Source organism: Pararge aegeria, chromosome 26 (genome assembly GCF_905163445.1).
Source record: "Pararge aegeria chromosome 26, ilParAegt1.1, whole genome shotgun sequence".
NCBI classification, from domain to species: Eukaryota; Metazoa; Arthropoda; class Insecta; order Lepidoptera; family Nymphalidae; genus Pararge; species Pararge aegeria.
This window is the reverse complement of record NC_053205.1, coordinates 7,293,901-7,314,033: the sequence shown is the minus strand read 5'-3', so window position 1 is coordinate 7,314,033 and position 20,133 is coordinate 7,293,901. Positions and strand designations below refer to the sequence as shown.

The 20,133-nt window shown below is 37.7% G+C and overlaps 1 protein-coding gene across 2 annotated transcripts in view; it reads left to right on the top strand.

The window, feature by feature from the left end:
- The window catches only part of LOC120635249 (metal transporter CNNM4-like), a 54,047-nt gene that overhangs the window by 18,331 nt on the left and 15,583 nt on the right, over positions 1 to 20,133 (top strand). Inside the window, exons 3-10 of one of the 2 annotated variants that reach the window (XM_039906210.1) lie at positions 35 to 137; positions 1,356 to 1,755; positions 2,214 to 2,386; positions 3,668 to 3,784; positions 6,996 to 7,167; positions 17,276 to 17,467; positions 17,767 to 17,913; positions 19,697 to 19,837. In XM_039906210.1, the coding sequence (XP_039762144.1) occupies positions 35 to 137; positions 1,356 to 1,755; positions 2,214 to 2,386; positions 3,668 to 3,784; positions 6,996 to 7,167; positions 17,276 to 17,467; positions 17,767 to 17,913; positions 19,697 to 19,837 (1,445 nt within the window). Of the gene's footprint in view, positions 1 to 34; positions 138 to 1,355; positions 1,756 to 2,213; positions 2,387 to 3,667; positions 3,785 to 6,980; positions 7,168 to 17,275; positions 17,468 to 17,766; positions 17,914 to 19,696; positions 19,838 to 20,133 lie in introns of both variants that reach the window. The other variant, XM_039906209.1, reaches the window with a different exon arrangement.

The following is a 20,133-nucleotide window of genomic DNA, read 5'->3' as shown; positions in this document are numbered from 1 at the left end:
AAATTACAGAATCGATTCGGATTTATTTCCACAGGTTGTTCGGTGAAGGGCTGACACCCAGGACAGTGATCGCGTTCACCCACGACACGATGGCCTACGGGCAGCCCTGCAAGTTTCTACTCAAAGGAGAATATGTCGTATGTATTTTTACTTTACATGTTGGATGGGAGGGGGTTTACTAAACTTAAATACTTTTGCGAGTGTGCTTAGGAACTTCATAAACTTGTTACTCCAGCACCATTCTTCTACAGAACAGCGAGACGGCGTGAACGGTGGCATCCTTATGTGGTTGACATACAGGCAACACGCACGTAACGCTTTTCATATACGTTTCTGTTGCGGACTGCTAAAGTTTGGAACGCTCTTGCGGCTTCGGTGTTTCCTGATTCATACAACTTGAATGCTTTCAAGGCAAGAGTGAATTAGCATTTTCTGGGCAAGCGTGCCCCGCATCATTGCTTTACATCAGGCATGATAGTTGTCAAGCCTATCAAGTATATACAAAATACAAATGGAATAAAATAATAATAATAACTTTTACTGAACAATCTTGCAAAAACATAATATGATGGTTATCTTAACTGAAAACTTTTTTAAACTTAATTGACACTGGTTTCGAATGTTGTATAGAAGCAGGCGTTAGTTACTTCGCGGAAATCCATGATGTGTTATGAAAATTAAGCTTAATTTGCAATAGTCCGCAAAAAGCAGGAGAATCTACCTGTGCTCCACACCAAAGGAATCTTCGAAAATATGTTGACTTTACAATGAATAATTGTTGACTTAACAACTATTCATTGTAAAGTCAATATCTCCTGAGGATGCTCCGGTTTCGGAGCGAAACGTGCGTAGCGGGTACATTTGCCGAATATTGAAGAAATTATAAATTACACCATACAGATTCTCCTGCTTTTCGCGGACTATAGCAAATTAAGCTTAATTTCATAATATGACACTGGTTTCGTTAATTGACGTGTTTAGAGATTGCAACACGTTTCTATCTCACTGCCGGGCGCGGGTCTCCTGTCACAATGCCGTCAAATGGATTTTGGCCGTTGTCCACCATGTGTCGATCTCCAAGTGTAGATTGCTAGACTTGAGAATTATGAAAATTAAGCTTAATTTGCTATACTACGCGAACGGCAGGAGAATATGTATGGTGTAATTTATAATTTCTTCAATCCTTTAATGAAATTAATTTATACCATACAGATTCTCCTGCTGTTCGCGGAGTATAGCAATTAAGCTTAATTTTCATAATATATTATGGATTTCCACACAGTAACGCCTGCTCCTATCCAATAGACTTGAGAATATTATGGATCACAGAGATCCCCTACAATTTTTCTTTTCAGGCGAAGGAAGGATCTGTGACAGCAACATCGGCGCTTTTCGAAATAACAGCACCGACACCATTAATAGATTCCAAACTGTTCATATGCGCAAAGAACCTGAGGCCGGGAGTTGAAGAACCCGAGAACGACCAGGACAAATATTTGCACCAGGGCACTGAACATTGGAAGATGTTCGCCACGCATACCAAGCTATTGCCTTTGTGGGTGTCGCTGACATTAATTTTGACTTGCCTGACTTTCTCCGCGTTGTTCTCCGGTTTGAATTTGGGTTTAATGTCGCTGGACAGAACTGAGTTGAAGATCATTTCCAACACCGGGACAGAGCAGGAGAGGAGTTATGCGCGTGCCATCATGCCTGTACGAGATCACGGGAACTACTTGCTCTGCAGTATTCTATTAGGTAACCTATATTTACTCTAACCAGATATATTGTTACTTTCAGGGCTTGAAAACTGGTTATTTTTCATATCGGTAAAGGTTTATCTCAAAACATAATGAAAACTTTTGGTTTTTGTTTTAAGAAATCAATAAATTTTATTTAGCAAAATGCCTATAAAAACATTTTGTTTACATAGATTTAACATTAACTTAGTGTCACATATCTGGCCAGTTTGTAACCAAGTTCGCTGAAATGGGCAAATATTTGAGTCTATCTCAAATATTTTCCGTTTAAAGGAATGAAATCTCCTAACCGGTTAGTGACCAGTTTTCTTTTGAGGCCGTTGAGTGGGTTGATTGACCGCACGCGCTTCAGTGTGGGATATCAAACGTATTTGATAGAAGCGCGTTAGGTCGTGCAATATATCCAGTATCATCATCTCCTTAGTTTGATATAACGCTGTTTTATTCTAATTGCAGGAAATGTGGCTGTGAACTCCACGTTCACGATATTGCTGGATGAGTTAACATCTGGATTGTTCGCTGTGATATTTTCGACTCTAGCGATCGTGCTCCTGGGCGAGATTACGCCTCAGGCGATTTGCTCGCGCTACGGACTGATGGTGGGGGCGAAGAGTATAATGATCACCAAGGTGAGTCAATCATCAATCAATCAATCAATCAATCAGACAATCAAAACACTGTGATATTATCGACTCTAGGAAATAGCGCTTCAAGTGATTTGCTCGCGATACTGACTGATGGTGGGAGCGGAGAGCATAATGATCACCAAGGTGAGTCAATCATCAATCAATCAATCAGACAAACAAATCTCTGTGATATTATCGACTCTGAGACAACACGAGCAATTTGCGATATGGACTGATGTTGGGGGCGAAGTTAAATAAACACCTCGATGAGTCGATCATCAATCAATATAATATTAAGCTCTTTTCTGCAATTTATATTGCAGAAAAGAGCTGTACGGTCAATATATAAACTTAAATCACGCGAATCCCTCCGTGAGAAGTTTAAAGAAATAGGCATACTTACTGTAGCTTCACAATATATTTATAACAATATAGTATTTGTAAGACAACATATTAGTCTTTATAAACAAAAAGTGGACATAAACAGTCGACTTACAAGAAATGGTCATAAATTAGTGTCATCTGCATATCGTCTGCGTAAGGTACAGGGATCATTTGTGGGATTGAGTATACGCTTTTATAATATGATTCCTAAGGTGATTTTGGACCTGCCAATGCACAAGTTTAAAGAATTTGTTAAAACACATTTATTAGAGCGAGGTTACTATACAATTGATGAATTTTTTAATGACAAGGTTGCTTGGAAGCATCCGGCACCGCTTTCAGCTCTCACAAGATAGAAAAATGAATGTTAAAATACAAAATGTAAATTGTTGATGTTGGAAAAGAGCAACTGCTGAGTTTCTTGCCGGCTTCTTCTCGGTAGAATCTGCCTTCCGAACCGGTGGTAGAATCACTACAAACAGACAGACTTGACGTTTCAAAAGTGCTTATATTAGGCCTACTTGAAATAAATGAATTTTGAATTTTGAATTTTGAATTTTGAATAAGCCAACGCTGTTATATTTCAGTTTTGACGATCACGCTGTCACGCAGTGGCGTGCACTTCATACATTCGCAAAAGCACTGCTTACGTTAAAATTGATATGTAACTCGTATATGAGGAGGATATTTGCCATTTTATGCAATTTTCCTGCCGTATGCATACCACGGTGACATTACGGTTTTTTACAAATCACGTTGGAACAGTTTGTTATTCTGGTGTAAAAACTCCATCCAAAAAATCAAGTCACTTGGGTTTGGGTTGGTTAATTAGGGCGTGAAACAAGGACAGACAAACAAACACAGACACTTTTTAATTTATAATATTAGTATTGTTTTTAGGCAGTCATGGCGGTGACCGCACCCCTCGCGTTTCCGGTCAGCAAACTGTTGGACTACTTCCTAGGGGAGGAAATCGGCAGCGTTTACAATAGGGAACGACTCAAGGAACTGGTCAAGGTACGTATGCAGACGGACCCGGATCTAGGGGGGGGCGAACCGGGGTAGCTGCCCCGGTCGGCATTTTTAAGGGGGCGCCCGATCCATGTGTTTTAAAATAAAACTTGTTTCACTAATACGACTAACATTATACGCCGCGCTTACTGTCATAAATATTTTACCGCCATGCTTATTTCTGCCGCTAAGCAGTATCGCTGTGTTCCGATCTGAAGTTCCGATCAAGTGGATTAAAACAAAGCGGCAAATTGCAGGACTTGTTCATGCATGCCCTGCAAAGCGTAGAAGTCTAGTTACAACCTTGAATACTGAGAAAGAGTGTTGTCACTTTATGGCGTTCTCCACTAGCTCGCTAGTACACAGTGGCGTGCACTTCATACATGCACAAAATCACTGCCTACCCTATCAGTTTTTGTATCTTCTATAATCTATATATATAAAAGAGAAAGTGTGTGGGTATGTTCCGGATAGGCTCCGAAACGGCTGGACCGATTTCAATGAAACTTTCAGGGAATCTCCGGATTGACATGGTCAGTAATCATGTAAAGTTTGGTGACGATCGGAGCACTCCTATTTTTGAACTGTCAAACTGTCAAATACAGCTTTTATTTACTATGATGATATTCTATTGTTGGGTGTACATGGGTGTAGATAATGATCTTCACCCGCTCGAGAAGAGAATAGAAGAGAATGAATACGGGGAGAAATAAATGATTTTATGAGACTTAAATTAAAAATTTATTGATGTAAGTTTATTGTTTAAATAAAATAAAGGAAAATCTAGCCCGGCGAAGCGGGCTGGGTACGCTAGTAACTCATAAAAGGGAAGGTTTTTTCAATTTTATGCCATCGTCCTTCTTTATGCATACCCTTGTCAAAAACCCTGTGCACGCCACTGCTAGTACTGTGCCAAGTGTGATATTTTCTACCTAACTTAGGTACTTATTCGATCGTGTAAAAGTTATCTACGATATATATGAAATTGATAAAGCGCCATCTAGTTTCAATTTTAAATACTGGAAAACACTGTTGGCTCTAGATGGTGTTCTCTACTAAGTATTTACAGTGCCGAGTGTGCGATTCTCTACCTGCGTTTACTTATTCGATCGTGTGAAAGTTAACTACGATTATTTTGAAATCGAAAAGCGCCATCTAGTTTTAACTTTAAAAACTGGAAAACCCTTGTCACTAGATGGCGTTCTCCACTAGGTATTTACAATGCCAAGTGTGGTTTTTTCTACTTACGTTTACTTATTCGATCGTGTGAAAGTTAACTACGATTCTTATGGAATCGATTTCGATTTCATTGGCATTGTAAACACCTAATTCTAGTACGCGATAATCTAGTGAAAATAAGGTTCCCCGTATTTATTTAGTAACTAGATAGCACTTTTTGATTTCATAAAAATCGGAGTTAACTTTCACACGATCGCATATATATCGAGTAAATGCCTAGTAGACATCTAGTGACAACTGTATTGGAGTATTGTATTTGTATTATGTAGTAAACGTAGGAAGAAAATCTTATACTTGCCACTCAGTTTTGATTGCAGTAAAAGAATCATGCATATAAGTAAGTGCCCACTACAAAATAACATTTTGGCATGCATTCTTTATTAGCGGTTGGCCAGAATATTTTTAGCTAACAAAGCGGTCACAGGTGTCCCACCTCTTCAAGAGACCTGTTTTGACACTGTATGTATGTCTGTAATCATTTTGTTGCATACCACCGAAAGTTGTTAATATGGCATGGCTTCGCGGGAATAATGTTTGTGCCGAGCAATACTTGCTTTTGTACACAATAAATTAAATTTTATTTTATGAGGCATTTTTCATGAGTTTTCATTAATACGTAAGAGAATTTTAAATTATGGGAATTGATTATTTTTATCATAAAACAACCTTCTTATGAAGTTTCATCATCATCGTCATCAACAGCTCAAAAGCGTTCACTGCTGAACATAGGCCTTTCCAAGAGCGCGCCACCACACACGGTCTACCGCCTTTCTCATCCAGCCGCTTCCAGCCATTTTTTGAAGGTCATCTGTCCAGCGGGCTGGAACTCGTCCCACACTGCGCTTACCGATTCGCGGTCTCCACTCCAGAACACGTCTGCCCCAACGGCCATCGGTCCTGCCACATACAGGACCCAGCTACTGCCACTTCAACTTGCTTATCCTTTGCGCTATGTCGGTAACCCTGGTTCTCCTACGGATTTAGTCGTTGCGAATTTCATCCCGAAGAGAGACTCCCAATGAAATTTGTGGATCAGGTCGTCTGTCAGTGTCCACGTCTCCGCTCCATATGTCATTACAGGCGGGACGTACTCGTTGAAGACTTTCGTCTTTGGGCTTCAGTTTACCAAAAATTGCCCAGCGCTACTGAGATTACTGTTTAACAATTAATAGTCTTTGGATTGTCATTTTTAATTGTATCGTTAAATTTCACCTAGCACATGGTAAATATGGCTTCAAACGTCACTATTGTTTGATATTCGTGGTCTCGGTACTGATTAATAACTCGAGAACCCCAATATAGTTGAAAAAGACAGCAAAAGTTAAAGAAGGAAATTATGTTACAATAATCCAAATTTCATAGCTTAGTAATTAGTTTCGGTAACAACGTTGCGACTGTCATTTTACCATCATTTTATTAGTTACTGCCATATTGATTTTTGATTACTGTTACGAATGTTTCTGTACTAATGGCTGCAAGATTAATCTAAATTGACCCAAGTTTTTTGTCTCTGGTACGCCACAAAGGGAAAATGTTATGTATTCAAAGATATGCCAATTCATTGTTAGTAGATTTACGTAAAACCTTTACGTTGAGAGACGTCTCGAGTTATTAATCAAATTTTTTTTTTCTCGATCATCAGCGAAAGGCTATAAAAGTCCACTGCTGGAATAAAGACCTCTTCCAACGAGAGGGTTTGCTTATAATCACCACGTTGGGCAGACGGGTTGGTACGCAGTAGATGGCGTACGTCACCCGCGGAAAGAGAAGCGGTAGTGACAACTTATCTGCCGTCACCACACGGTACAGTCATATTTATCATAAAATACTCTCCGCGATCATAATAGTACGTGTATTATATAAAATGATGAACAAGTTTTTTTTACATCATGAGGCCATAGCCCCCCCTCCCCACATCCTTCCCCCACAGAGAAAAAGAAAAAAATACCGCCTATCTAAATAGTATATTGGTCAACAGTTAACCACAGATGTGAACGACCTCGACAAAGATGAGGTGAACATAATATCTGGGGCGTTGGAGTTGCGGAAGAAGAGTGTGTCCGACGTGATGACCAAACTGGAGGATGTGTTCATGCTGCCCATAACTTCGGTGCTGGACTTCGAGACCATGTCAGAGATCGTGAAATCTGGTGAGTTTTTGAATGTAACAGAAGGTCTCCCTTATTTATAAGTACCAGGGAACTATAATCTCAAAGACATGATGACGAAGCGGGACTGACCTTGACAACTACCAGGAGAACATTATCAATGGATCGTTAGAGTTGCGGCAGAAGAGTGTATCCGACGTGATGACCAAACTAGGGGATGGGTTCATGCTGCCCATAACTTCGGTGCTGGACTTCGAAACCATGTCCGAGATCGTGAAATCTGGTGAGTGTTTTTAGGTAACAGAAAGTCCCCTTAATTTATAAGTACCAGGGAACTATAATCTCAAAGGCATTAAAAGACATGATGACGAAGCGGGACTGACCTTGACAACTACCAGGAGAACATTATCAATGGAGCATTAGAGTTGCGTCAGAAGAGTGTATCCGACGTGATGACCAAACTAGGGGATGGGTTCATGCTGCCCATAACTTCGGTGCTGGACTTCGAGACCATGTCCGAGATCGTAAAATCTGGTGAGTGTTTGTAGGTAACAGAAGGTCTCCTTAATTTACAAGTACCAGGGAACTATAATTTCAAGGGCATTGAAAGACGTGATGACAAAGCGGAACTGACATTGACAACATGATATCGGGGCACGCCGAAATTTTGCTATCAAAGTGTAGTTGAAATTTTTTTTGCGCCTGAAAGCACTTGATTTATACAAGCATTTATTTATTTGTTAGTCAGCAAAACATTTATTTACGTAGTCGGTTTTTTTGATGTGAAACATCTATAGGCGAAGGGTAAACCTGATTTTTGGCGTGGCGAAACAGGCCGTGGCGACGCATCGCCACGCTATAATATGATTGAATTTTTGTATTTCATATGTAACAATAAAAATGAATATTAATTTTGTAATAACAGTCATTATTAACCGACAAAAAGGAGTGGTTATCCATTTGGTTGTATTTTTTTTTGGAACAAATGCTTTATTTCATTATACAATATCTGCAATAACTTACATGTTTCACATCTGCCTCCCGTGACGGCTCACACGTCTTTTTTGTTATAAATGCTTTTAAAAACATTTATAACAAAAACCGAAGATATAATTTTTTTTATCTACCCTCGCTTTTCTTTGAAGTGGGACAATTCAAAGACGAAAAATTTATTTTGTGCACTCGGGCATAATCTCCTATTTTCCGTCGTGAAAACTTCCCAGATACATGTTTTAATTTCTATCGTCGTTTAAACACAGTCTGCCTTCTATGTGGCTTTAACTTTAAAATGTCACTGCCATAAATATAGAATACTAATTCGGTAGGCTGGAGCCCTTCCAACGCTGCTAAAACGTAAACTATTTCGGTATATCACGGGTTAAGTTTTAACTCTGTACATCGACTGCAAAGTTTAAACTGCCCGACCAGTATAAAATTCAAAAATTCAAAGAAATGCCCATGGGTAGTAATAATCTCTAAAATCCGACTTGTGTCACAAGTTCATGATGTCAATGAATCACCTTTTTAATTTTGACGATGATTCTTGCTTATCGAAACAAAAAATTGTAATCATACAGATTTTTTTATACCTAAGTTTTTATTTTTTATCTGTAATATATAGATTTAGCAGTAAATAATTCTAGCAATATAATCCAATTGAATCGATATTTGAATTCATAAAAAAAAAAAAAAAAATTTATAGAATAAGGTTTAATTGATTTAGATCTAGAAGCGTTCATACATATATGTTACCATTGGATAGAAGCAGGCGTTACTTTGCGGGAATCCATGATATATTATCAAATTAAGCTTAATTTGCTATACTCCGCGAATATATATTTTTTGCGGAGTATAGCAAATTAAGCTTAATTTGATAATATATGTTACCATTAATGTTAAGTGATGGTGATAACTACTCACGCCCTTGAGAACATTACAACTTGGTTCAACTTTACCATTTATATCTGCAAGTGATATATATACACTATGGGCCTCATAAGAAGGCTCAGAGTCTCTCAACGGGCGATGGAGAGAGCTAAATATATATATTATAAGAACCAGAGTTACCGTATAGTATACTTAAGTGTCAATGGGCCGGGCACATAGTTCGGAGAAACGATGGACGTAGGTGTCCCAACGTGCTGGATTGGCAGCCCCACAGTGGTAAGAATACCGTTGGTCGACCACCAACGATGTGGACAGACGCCCTGTAATGAGCCGGTAATGCGTTGATACAATACAGATATATATATTTACTGTATAATATATATAAAGTAATTATGTACATATGCATAATATAATTATAAAATTCATCAGTTATCTTATTACTCATAACACAAGCTACGCTTACTTTGGGGCTACATGGTGATGTGTGAGACATGGTCGCTAACTATGGGCCTCATAAGAAGGCTCAGAGTCACTCAGCGGGCGATGGAGAGAGCTACGCTAGGAGTATCTCTACGTGATCAAATCAGAAATGAGGAGATCCGTAGAAGAACTAGAATTACCGACATAGCTCAGCGAGTCGCGAAGCTGAAGTGGCAATGGGCGGGGCACATAGCTCGGAGAACCGATAGACGTTGGAGTCTTAAGGTGCTGGAATGGCGACGCCGCACTGGTAAACGTAGCGTAGGTCGGCCCCCAACAAGGTGGACAGATGACATCAGGCGAGTCGCTGGGAGCCGCTGGAGGCAAGCGGCCCAGGACCGTGTATTGTGGAACTCCCTACAAAAGACCTATGTCCAGCAGTGGACGTCGATTGGTTGACATGATTATGATATAAATGAATTTTGTATTTTTAATTCACGTCCTAAAAGCAACTAAACGGATTATTTACCGCAGGAAACACCGCGAGGCGCGGCTAGTTGTAATATAAATCACAAAAATAGTTTACGCGACGGCAAGACGCCCTTGGACCGATTCCAAGAACATTTTACATGTATTTAGAGATTCGGCGTGAAACCGGATCACTCGGGAAGCTGTGTGATATGATAGCGTTAGCACTTGTCATCTTATCACTGATTGATAGTTGTAGTTATATGTCATCTACGTGTAAATATGTCATATAAATGAAATCCGAAATATCTCTTTACAGGCTTTAAAAGGCTTTACAGTAAATAACGTACCTAACGTTATGTCTGTCTCCAATTGAAGCCTAATAGTTTTTGAGTAATCCACTGCCAGAGTTTTTACTGAAATAAATTAAATATAGCCCTAGGAGCGCGTTCACATGGAACGTCCGTTTAAACGTATATGTTATCAGCGTATGTAGTTGTACGAGCGAGTTCACACAGAATACAGTATTCCGGATCTAGTATTTTTTTTATTTATTTATATCTCCGAAATATACAAAAAAAAATAGGTATTACATTTAAAAGGTGTAAAACATAAACTCTAAAAGAGTTTTACCGTTACACCCTGCGCCGCAAACATTGGTGTTGAATACGACACGCTAAATTCTAAAATTACATTTACGCTACTAACTAATGAGAATTAACTTATGCCAAATGGCGTTAAATAATAAGTACTTAACAAAAAATTGCAGCTTTATTTGGTAGAAATATAAGTACTTAGATAAAAAAAATTATAAGGAGAGTGCATACAATTTGTATAACAGTGCAATATAATAGGTTACATAAAATTCATAATTCGTTTAAAGGAAATTGCATACAAGTCTACAATAAACTACCAATTGTCATCTTGGAGATGTCTCTTAAAAAGTTCAAAGTTTGTATTAAACGTAAGCTTATAGTATAAAGGACTACGTAAACGATAAAAAAGCTTGGGTGTAAATTATTGCTCTAACCAGGTTGCTCATCTAATAATTTAAAATGACATTGTGAGATGGTGATAACAAAAAAAAAACACCCGGCTAAGTTTGTTGTGGGCTTCTTCTTAGACCAGGACGCGTTTGGAACCCTCGTAGCTTTAGTTTTAAGTTTACGAATGTGGTTATCGCCATCATCTCACTACCGTGTGGTTCTTATGTACGCATCAAAAGTGCCACCTGAGGGCCTACTTGAATAAAGATATTTTTGACCTTGACTTTGACTATACGCAGCAAGACTTTACAGTATACAGGTGGTTTCTTTTTTGATTAATATTTTGATTCCTAAGGTAATGAACTGCTTTGGTGATCATTTATAATTCTTATGCGTTATGAGTATTTCGTACGGTTAAGTTGGTGATAATATTCTTTTAGTTTGTTTTTTATATTTTTATGTAATACGAATAAGTGCACGCGGTAATCATGTTAGTACTTACATGTAGTAAGCAAAAAAAAAAGAAAAAGCTATGGTAGATATAAAATTTTATATCTTCGGTATTTATATACATGTTTCTACATGTCTTAGTAAACTATCCGACAAAATAAGCAGCAGTCCATTTTACAGGTCAGTTTAAACGTATATATTATTAGCGTATGGAGTTGTATGAGCCAGTTTACGGACATGACAGTATTCCGGATCCAGGGATAACTGCTATACTGATAAGTTTTATTGGTGCGCGGGGTGCGGTGTGCTGCTGTGTGCCATTTACAACGTCCATCCCCGTAGAAAGTAGACGATACACTGAAGAACGAAAATCCAGTACCGTCGGATCTGTTAAAATCGGTCCTGAAAATTCTGTGCGAATATCCTCCAGTAGCGACCAGTAAAAACGGTCCAGCTAATGCTGTGTGTGAGCATGACTGTTTTTCAGTGTCTGGGTGTTTAAATATATATTCTAAAGTATTTATGTATATTATTCATAAAAATATTCATCAGTCGCACAAACACAAGCTACGCTTACTTTGGGGCTAGGTGGGTGGTAGGTATTGTCCTAGTATATTTATTTATTTATAAAAAAAAAAAAAAATTATCACCACCAATAGCGACGGATCAGTTAAAATGGTTCCTGTAAAATCGGATGTTCTATGTGAACGAGCCCTTACATCGCGTCGCGTAGCGTAGGTACTTAGCGCGAGTCTGTCTTATATCTTCAGTAGAGTTGTCATATGTAAACACTTATTTATAATAAGTAGGAGGTCCCGAGTTCGATTCCCGGCGGCCATTTGGGAATTTAAAATTTCTGAATTTTCTCTGGTCTGGTCTGGTCGGAGGCTTTGGCCGTGGCTAGTAACCACCCTACCGACACAGACGTGCCGCTAAGCGATTTAGTGTTCCGGTGCGATGGCGCGTGGAAACCGATTAGGGGTATGACTACCATGCTCCCAAACAGGTGAGCCCGCTACCATCTTAGACTGCATCGTCACTGGTACCTGGTGGGAAACCAGGTGAAATTCCAGTCAAGGGCTAACTTGTAGTGCAAAAAAAAAACTTTCGAGGGAAAACCTAATAGTTTTGAGTATATCACTGCCATAGTTTAACTGCAAGAAATCAGATACAGCCCTAACATCACATGCAATATCAGATACAGCCCTAACATCACATGCAAAATCAGATACAGCCCTAACATCACATGCAATATCAGATACAGCCCTATCATCACATGCAATATCAGATACAGCCCTAACATCACATGCAATATCAGATACAGCCTTAACATCACATGCAAAATCAGATACATCCCTAACATCACATGCAATATCAGATAAAGCCCTATCATCACATGCAATATCAGATACAGCCCTAACATCACATTCAAAATCAGATACAGCCCTAACATCACATGCAATATCAGATACAGCCTTAAAATCACATGCAAACCCAGATACAGCCCTAACATCCCATGCAAAATCAGATACAGCCCTAACATCACATGCAATATCAGATACAGCCCTAACATCACATGCAAAATCAGATACAGCCCTAACAGCACATGCAAAATCAGATACAGCCCTAACATCACATGCAAAACCAACTACAGCCTTAACATCACATGCAAAACCATCGCTATATTTATGAGTGAACTCACGAATATAGCGATTTAGATTTTATCATATACACTATAGTTATATATATTATTAAAATTTACATAACATGCTGCATTGTCATATTAGGATAACTTTTTCCTGTAATGACAAAAATGTAAGATGGGAATAAATAAATAAACATCACATGCAATATCAGATACAGCCCTATCATCACATGCAAAATTAATATCCTATAAATATACCCTGTAGTGGGCCGGTAATGTGTTGATATGATGATGATGAAATGAATATAATAAAAAAAATATCAATAAAGTTTAGAAATCAAAATAGGTGGAGTGTTTAAAGAGAATAGGTAACAAATAAACAATAAAATAAATAAATAAATATACTACAACAATAAAAAAAAAACAAAATTCATTTATTTCAAGTAGGCCTAATATAAGCACGTCAAGTCTGTCTGTGTGTAGTGACTCTATCACCGGTTCGGAAGGCATATTCTACCGAGAAGAAGCCTGCAAGAAACTCGGCAGTTGCTCTTTACACACATCGCCATCTAGCCCAAAAGTAAGCGTAGCTTGTGTTATGGGTACTAAGATGACTGATGAATATTTTTGTGAATCATATATATAAATACTTATAAAATACAGATAAACACCCAGACACTGAAAAACATTAGTGTTCATCACAGAAACATTTTCTAGTAGTGGAAATCGAACTTACGGCCTTTAACTCAGAAAGAAAGGCTCGCTGCCCACTGCGGCGATCGGCCGTCAAATCAAATCAATCAAATATTTTATTTCAAAGTTTAGGTTTACAGTTAGGTACCTAACCTAACTGTACACTTTCTGAATATCATACAAATCTGTCATTATTTCAAATTTTAATATTTTTTATTAGTACATGTATTGGTTCAAACATTTGTAAATTAAGCTTTTAAAAAAAACAATGTTACGATGTTACAAAAATAATACATTACCAAAGTTTATTATTATTAAAATAAATTACCGAGTAAATTATACAAAAATCCTATATCTTTAAACGAGCAATTCTTGTATATATATAATTGGAATCTCGGAATCGGCGACGAGGTTCGTTCTACGAGGAAGTTAAGATCTTGAAGGTCACAAATCCTCCTTCTTCAACGGATCATTTACGGTTCAGGCTATTAAAATATGGAACGCCTTGCCGTTAGATATCCGTGAGGCACAATCGATTGGGACTTTCAAGAAACTAGTGAAGGATCATTATTTGTCTCTATCAGCCGAACATCGCTGTAGCGGATCATTTTAAGTGTGTAATTTTAATTATCTATGTCATCATCATCGTCATCATAGCGCGTCGCAGGTAGCCGTTGGATCCAAGCGGCTCAGAATCGTGGAACTTGGAACTCCCTACAAAAGACCTATGTCCAGCAGTGGACGTCTATCGGTTGATGTGATGATGATGATGATGAATTTTAATTATCTATGTATTTCATATTAATTGAGGATGTTATTTATTATCTATTTATATAGGTATTTATGTTACATATTTTATTTGTATTTATATGTAATATATTTATATATTTGTATAATTTTAAATATTATTTATTGCACCACCTACCTCTTTTCTATGTTTTTTTCCTTTTACGCCATTGGTTGCCTGGAAGAAATCGCTATGTAGCGATAAGGCCACCAAATTGTACTCTCTTGATATGTATTTATATCTCTGTAACTACTTTTTTTCTTTGGTGTACAATAAAAGTGTATACATTCATTCATCGGCTCCAACGATTTTCATGAAATTTAGTGTACAGGGGGCGATAAATCGATCTGGCTAGGATTCATTTATATTGGAATCTCGGGAAAAAAACGGCATAAAATATCCTTTTTGAGAGATTCTGATGCGTGCGATGCGTGGACGGTAAACGTTACGCCAAACGACGGAAGTATGAAGTATATCGGAATCGTCGTTACTTTTAAGTTCTATAAAACAGTCCGCGACAACATACGAATATTTTTTTAAGTCGGCTCATTCGCGGACGAAGTCGCGCGGGATCGCTATTCAAATCTAGCTATTAAAACATTTTTAGAAATACCAACTATGTAGATACTTTTCCATTTAGAAATGTGTTTGCTTCTTCTTAGACCACGGCGCGTTTGGAACCCTCGTACCTTTAGTTTTAAGTTGACGAATTTATTTATCGCCTTTAATAGTTTTAAAATATGACGTAGGAGTGAGTTCAGTGGCGTGCATAGAGGGTATGCACGGGGTATGCAGATGATATAAAATTAAGAAAATCTCCGGTATGAGTTATAAATACTGAAGGGTAGACTTTTTATAACTCATACAAAGCCTATCCTTAAGTTTTTTATAACTCCTACTGGAGATTTTCTTCATTTTGTATAATTTGCATACCCTGTGCATACCCTACCCTCTATGCACGCCACTGAGTGAGTTGATTCACTCCTATGTCATATTTTACATGTGATGTACACATCAAAGTGCCATCTATGTGCCTATTTTAATAAAGAAATATTTGACTTTGACTTTGACTTTTAAAAATAGCAGCCATCACACATATATAATCACATATATAATCCTTTACGGTGTGGTAACCTTTTTTACATAGACCCTCCTTTACATGATGAAGTTTTGTTGGCAACAAACATACGCAATGAAAATTGCTAAAATTAATGAAGATCGTTGTGACGTAACGAAACGTGACAAACGATGTTTTCGGACGCGAAGCTATTTTTCCGTGCAAATAAATTGCTTCATTTTCAGTTTGCAGCTAAATAGACAATTTAGCGGTTAGTCATAGTGTTACAGTGTTATGTAAACACTAACGTAAGACTAATGGCCGTTTTTACTAAACCTAGGAAACTTCTAAATCGAATGCCTTATGATTTGGCTGATCCTTACAGTAATAAAAGCGTTTCACGAACTCTTAGATGATGACTGTCGAAGTTAGGCGCCATTTTAAGTTACGACAGTGATTCGGCGGTGCGTAACGCTTAGGGAACTCTTAGACTAGTATCAGTATAAGAGGTGACAGATGAAAAAAAATACATATGTACTTATGTACACGCGTTAGAAGTTTATTTATTTATTTATTAGGGTTCACAAACAACAACACAGTATCACATTACACAATGGTATACAAAGTACAAATAATTACTCACTGAGGCGTCAACTGCGTAAACCACATATTACAAGAAAAATTTGTTAAGTGGGCTTATTCAAAATGTAATAAAACATTATTTTTGCGAAAATTTCTACAAAAATAGAAACAAAAAAAATGTTGAAAGTTATACTTCTTTAGCAACAAGATAAAAATCTTTTAAAAAAATGTATTATTCGTACAAATATTTATCAGTCATCTTAGAACCCATAAACACAAGCTTCGCTTAGTTACTTTGGGGAAAGGTCGCGATGTGTATATTGTTATAGTAAATTTATTATTTATTTATTTATTTACTATGCGCGTGTCGGTCTTTTATCTTGAATAGGGTTGTCATAAGTAAACACTTAGAATGTTTTGAATTTCTTTGTATGGAAAAATAAATATGCTTCGGTTGGTTTATTATTTTTACAGAGTGATTCCTTATTAAATATACTTATGCACCAAAGTAGAAGTCAAATATACTTGATACTTTAATTACTCCTTTGAAGCGTACATTACATGTAAAATATGACATAGGAGTGAATTGATGGCGATAACTAAATTCGTCAATTTAAAACTAAAGCTACGAGTGTTCCAAACGCGCCCTGGTCTAAGAAGAATCTCACAACATACTAAGCCGATTGTTTTTTTGTTATAACCATCTCACATTGTCATTTAAAACAATTTAAAAACAAACCTGGTTAGAGCAATAATTTACACCGAAGCATTTTTATCGTTGACGTAGTCCGTTATACTGTAATTTGACTTCTCTACAAGCTTATCTTTTTACAAACTTTCCACCATTCAACAGTATTTCGTCATTCGGTTACACGTTGTTATCGTGTGAATCGGTACGGTGCAATTTCTAAATTTATCAATATTTATATTCCACGCGAAACAGATCATCCGAAATGTACTCGTACGCACGTTTCGTTCGGACACCGGAACATCCTAAGAGATTATGACGTTACAATGAATCATTGCTAAGTTCATGGCAACGTTGTATATCACAAAATGCGTGCTGTCCAAAGACCACTCCTTTCTAGCTGCAGATATCCTACTAATTTATCTGTCGTATGGAAAAATTGCTTTTAATGTGCCAATGTTGTTTATTTTATTCAATGTTTCGCCAGGCTACTCCCGTATCCCGGTGTACGAGGGCACCCGCACCAACATAGTGACGGTGCTGTTCATCAAGGATTTGGCCTTCGTGGACCCAGACGACAACACCCCCCTCCGCACCCTCTGCCAGTACTACCAGAACCCGTGCAACTTCGTGTTCGAGGACGTCACTCTTGATGTCATGTTCAAGCAGTTCAAAGAAGGTGAGAGCGCTATACAGAAACTCCCGCCCTCCTTACCTACACTCGAAGCCTTATAACCGATTTAAATAATTATTTTGTCCTATAGAGGTTATAATATGTGTTTAATTTTGCCTAGATCTTGGTGTAGATCTCATGAATGCGGTTGGAGATACAGACAGAACTCCTCAGCGGACGGCAGCAAACCCCTCGTTTAAGGCTTAGCGATACTGAATACTTAAATTTTTTTTAGTTCTACAACTGAATTGAATGCCACAGCTAGTATTTTATATTTAAGGAAATCCTGTATTCTCCTGTGACAGGTCACAAGGGGCATATGGCGTTCGTGCACCGTATCAACAACGAAGGAGAAGGCGACCCATTCTACGAGACCATCGGCCTGGTCACCCTCGAGGACGTCATTGAAGAAATGATACAGGCGGAGATCATCGACGAGACGGACGTGTTCAGTGAGTCAAAATTAAAAGTCATTCGTTTATTTCAAGCAGGCCCAATGCAGGATAATTTTGACGTGAAAACGTCTTATATTTACAAGTCAACGTCTTATTCTATGGAGCCGGCTGCACGCACGAAGAAACATGACTCATGCGGCGTTCTTCTTCTTTTTCTGCTTGCGGCTCATGTTCGCCTGGTCCCTGGTGTCACGTCGACCGGCTACGATCTATTGCGACGCCGCTGTCTAGATCTCCGAGCAAGCGTTGGTCGCCGCCAAGAACAGGCGAACCTGAGCCGCAAGCAGAAGAGTATAAAAGAAAATTGCTCAATTGTATTTATGCGTACAAACAAATGTAACTTAATCAATTCAATTGACCTTCAAATAACTAGTGAAGGATCATTATTTGTCTCTATCAGCCGAACATCGCTGAAGCGGATCATTTTAAGTGTATAATTTTAATTATCTATGTATTTCATATAAATTGAGGATGTTATTTGTTATCTATTTATATAGGTATTTATGTTATATATCTTAATATATATAAATCTCCTGTCACGATGTTGGTCCGCGATGGACTCCTAAGCTACTTAACCGATTTTAAATTAAATTGGCACATCGTGAGCAGTCTGGTCTTAAGAGATAGGATAGCTTAGGTCTTTAATTATAGTCGCAATTTTATTTTATTGCAAATTATTTGTCTATAATTAATTGACAGTCACAATTATCTGTTAGTTCCAAAAGATTCTAACAGATGTCGATACTTTTCGACTGGATTGAGTAAGTGATCAATAGATGGCACTGCTATGGTAAACCAACAAACGTGTCATATAAGCTAGCTAGCTAGCTAGCTATCCCTATCCCTACTTAATATTAGAAATGTGAATGTAAGTTTGTTTGTTACGCTTTCACGCAAAAGCTACTTAACCGATCCTCATGAAACTTTGTACACATATTCTTGGAAGTGTTAGAAGTAATATAAACGTAATACTTTTTACCCGACATTAAGCTCGGTTTCTTTGAGAGAGGGGATGCCAGTGTTTGACGATTTTACACCATAACTCCGACAAATTATGACCGATTTTAATAATTATTTTTGTACTAAGTATAGAGGTTATAATATGTGTAATTTTGCCCAAACTTTGTGTAGATCTGAATGTGGGTGGAGATAGACGTCAGAACTCCTCAGCGGACAGCAGCAAACCTCTCATTTATAACTTAGCGATACTGAATACTATACATTTTTTAGAACTACAACTAAATTGTATGCCACAACAAAAAACAAAATTCAACGCAGACGAAGTCGCGGGCAATAGCTAGTATTATATATATATATATATATATTATAGTTATATTTAGATATATATATAATATATATATATTTTATTTATATATTTGTATAATTTTAAAAATTATTTATTGCACCACCTACCTCTTTTCTATGTTTTTTCCTTTTACGCCATTGGTTGCCTGGAAGAAATCGCTATGTAGCGATAAGGCCACCAAATTGTACTCTCTTGATATGTATTTATATCTCTGTAACTACTTTTTTTCTTTGGTGTACAATAAAAGTGTATTCATTCATTCATTCATTCATTCAATCAGGTTTTTCTTATGACGTTGTCACGTTCAACTATCGTCAGTACTATCACGGGTCATCAGATGATCAAGACAAAAAGTGATCTTTCACAAGATTTTTAAAGATTATAGTAACGTACTAGTGATTAAATTATCAAATTTCCAAAAACACCTTGTACATTTGTATGGTTACCAACCGGTATGGTATCTTTCCTCCGCAGTGGACAACCGGTCGAAACGTCGTCGCAACCGACCGCAGCACAAGTTGCAAGATTTCGCGGCGTTCGCCGAACGTCACGAGAATCAGCGCATACACATCTCGCCGCAACTCACGCTCGCCACATTCCAGTTCCTCAGCACCAGTGAGTATATTCACTAACTTACTGTATAACAAACTGTTATATCATTCATATGTGAAAAGTTTGTATAACTTGTAAATAATACGTCACATGCTTTAGAGGTACATTATATACTGTCTCTGAGGCTTATCTGTGAAACCGAAACGCTTGTAGTTCTTGAGTAAACCATTGCCATAGTTTTTACTGAAAGCAATCAGATACAGCCCTAACATCACGTGCAAAATTAAAATCATGTGACTCCTATCACTTTATTAGGTACGCCGCGCGTAGCGTAGGTACTATGCGCGTGTCGGTCTTTT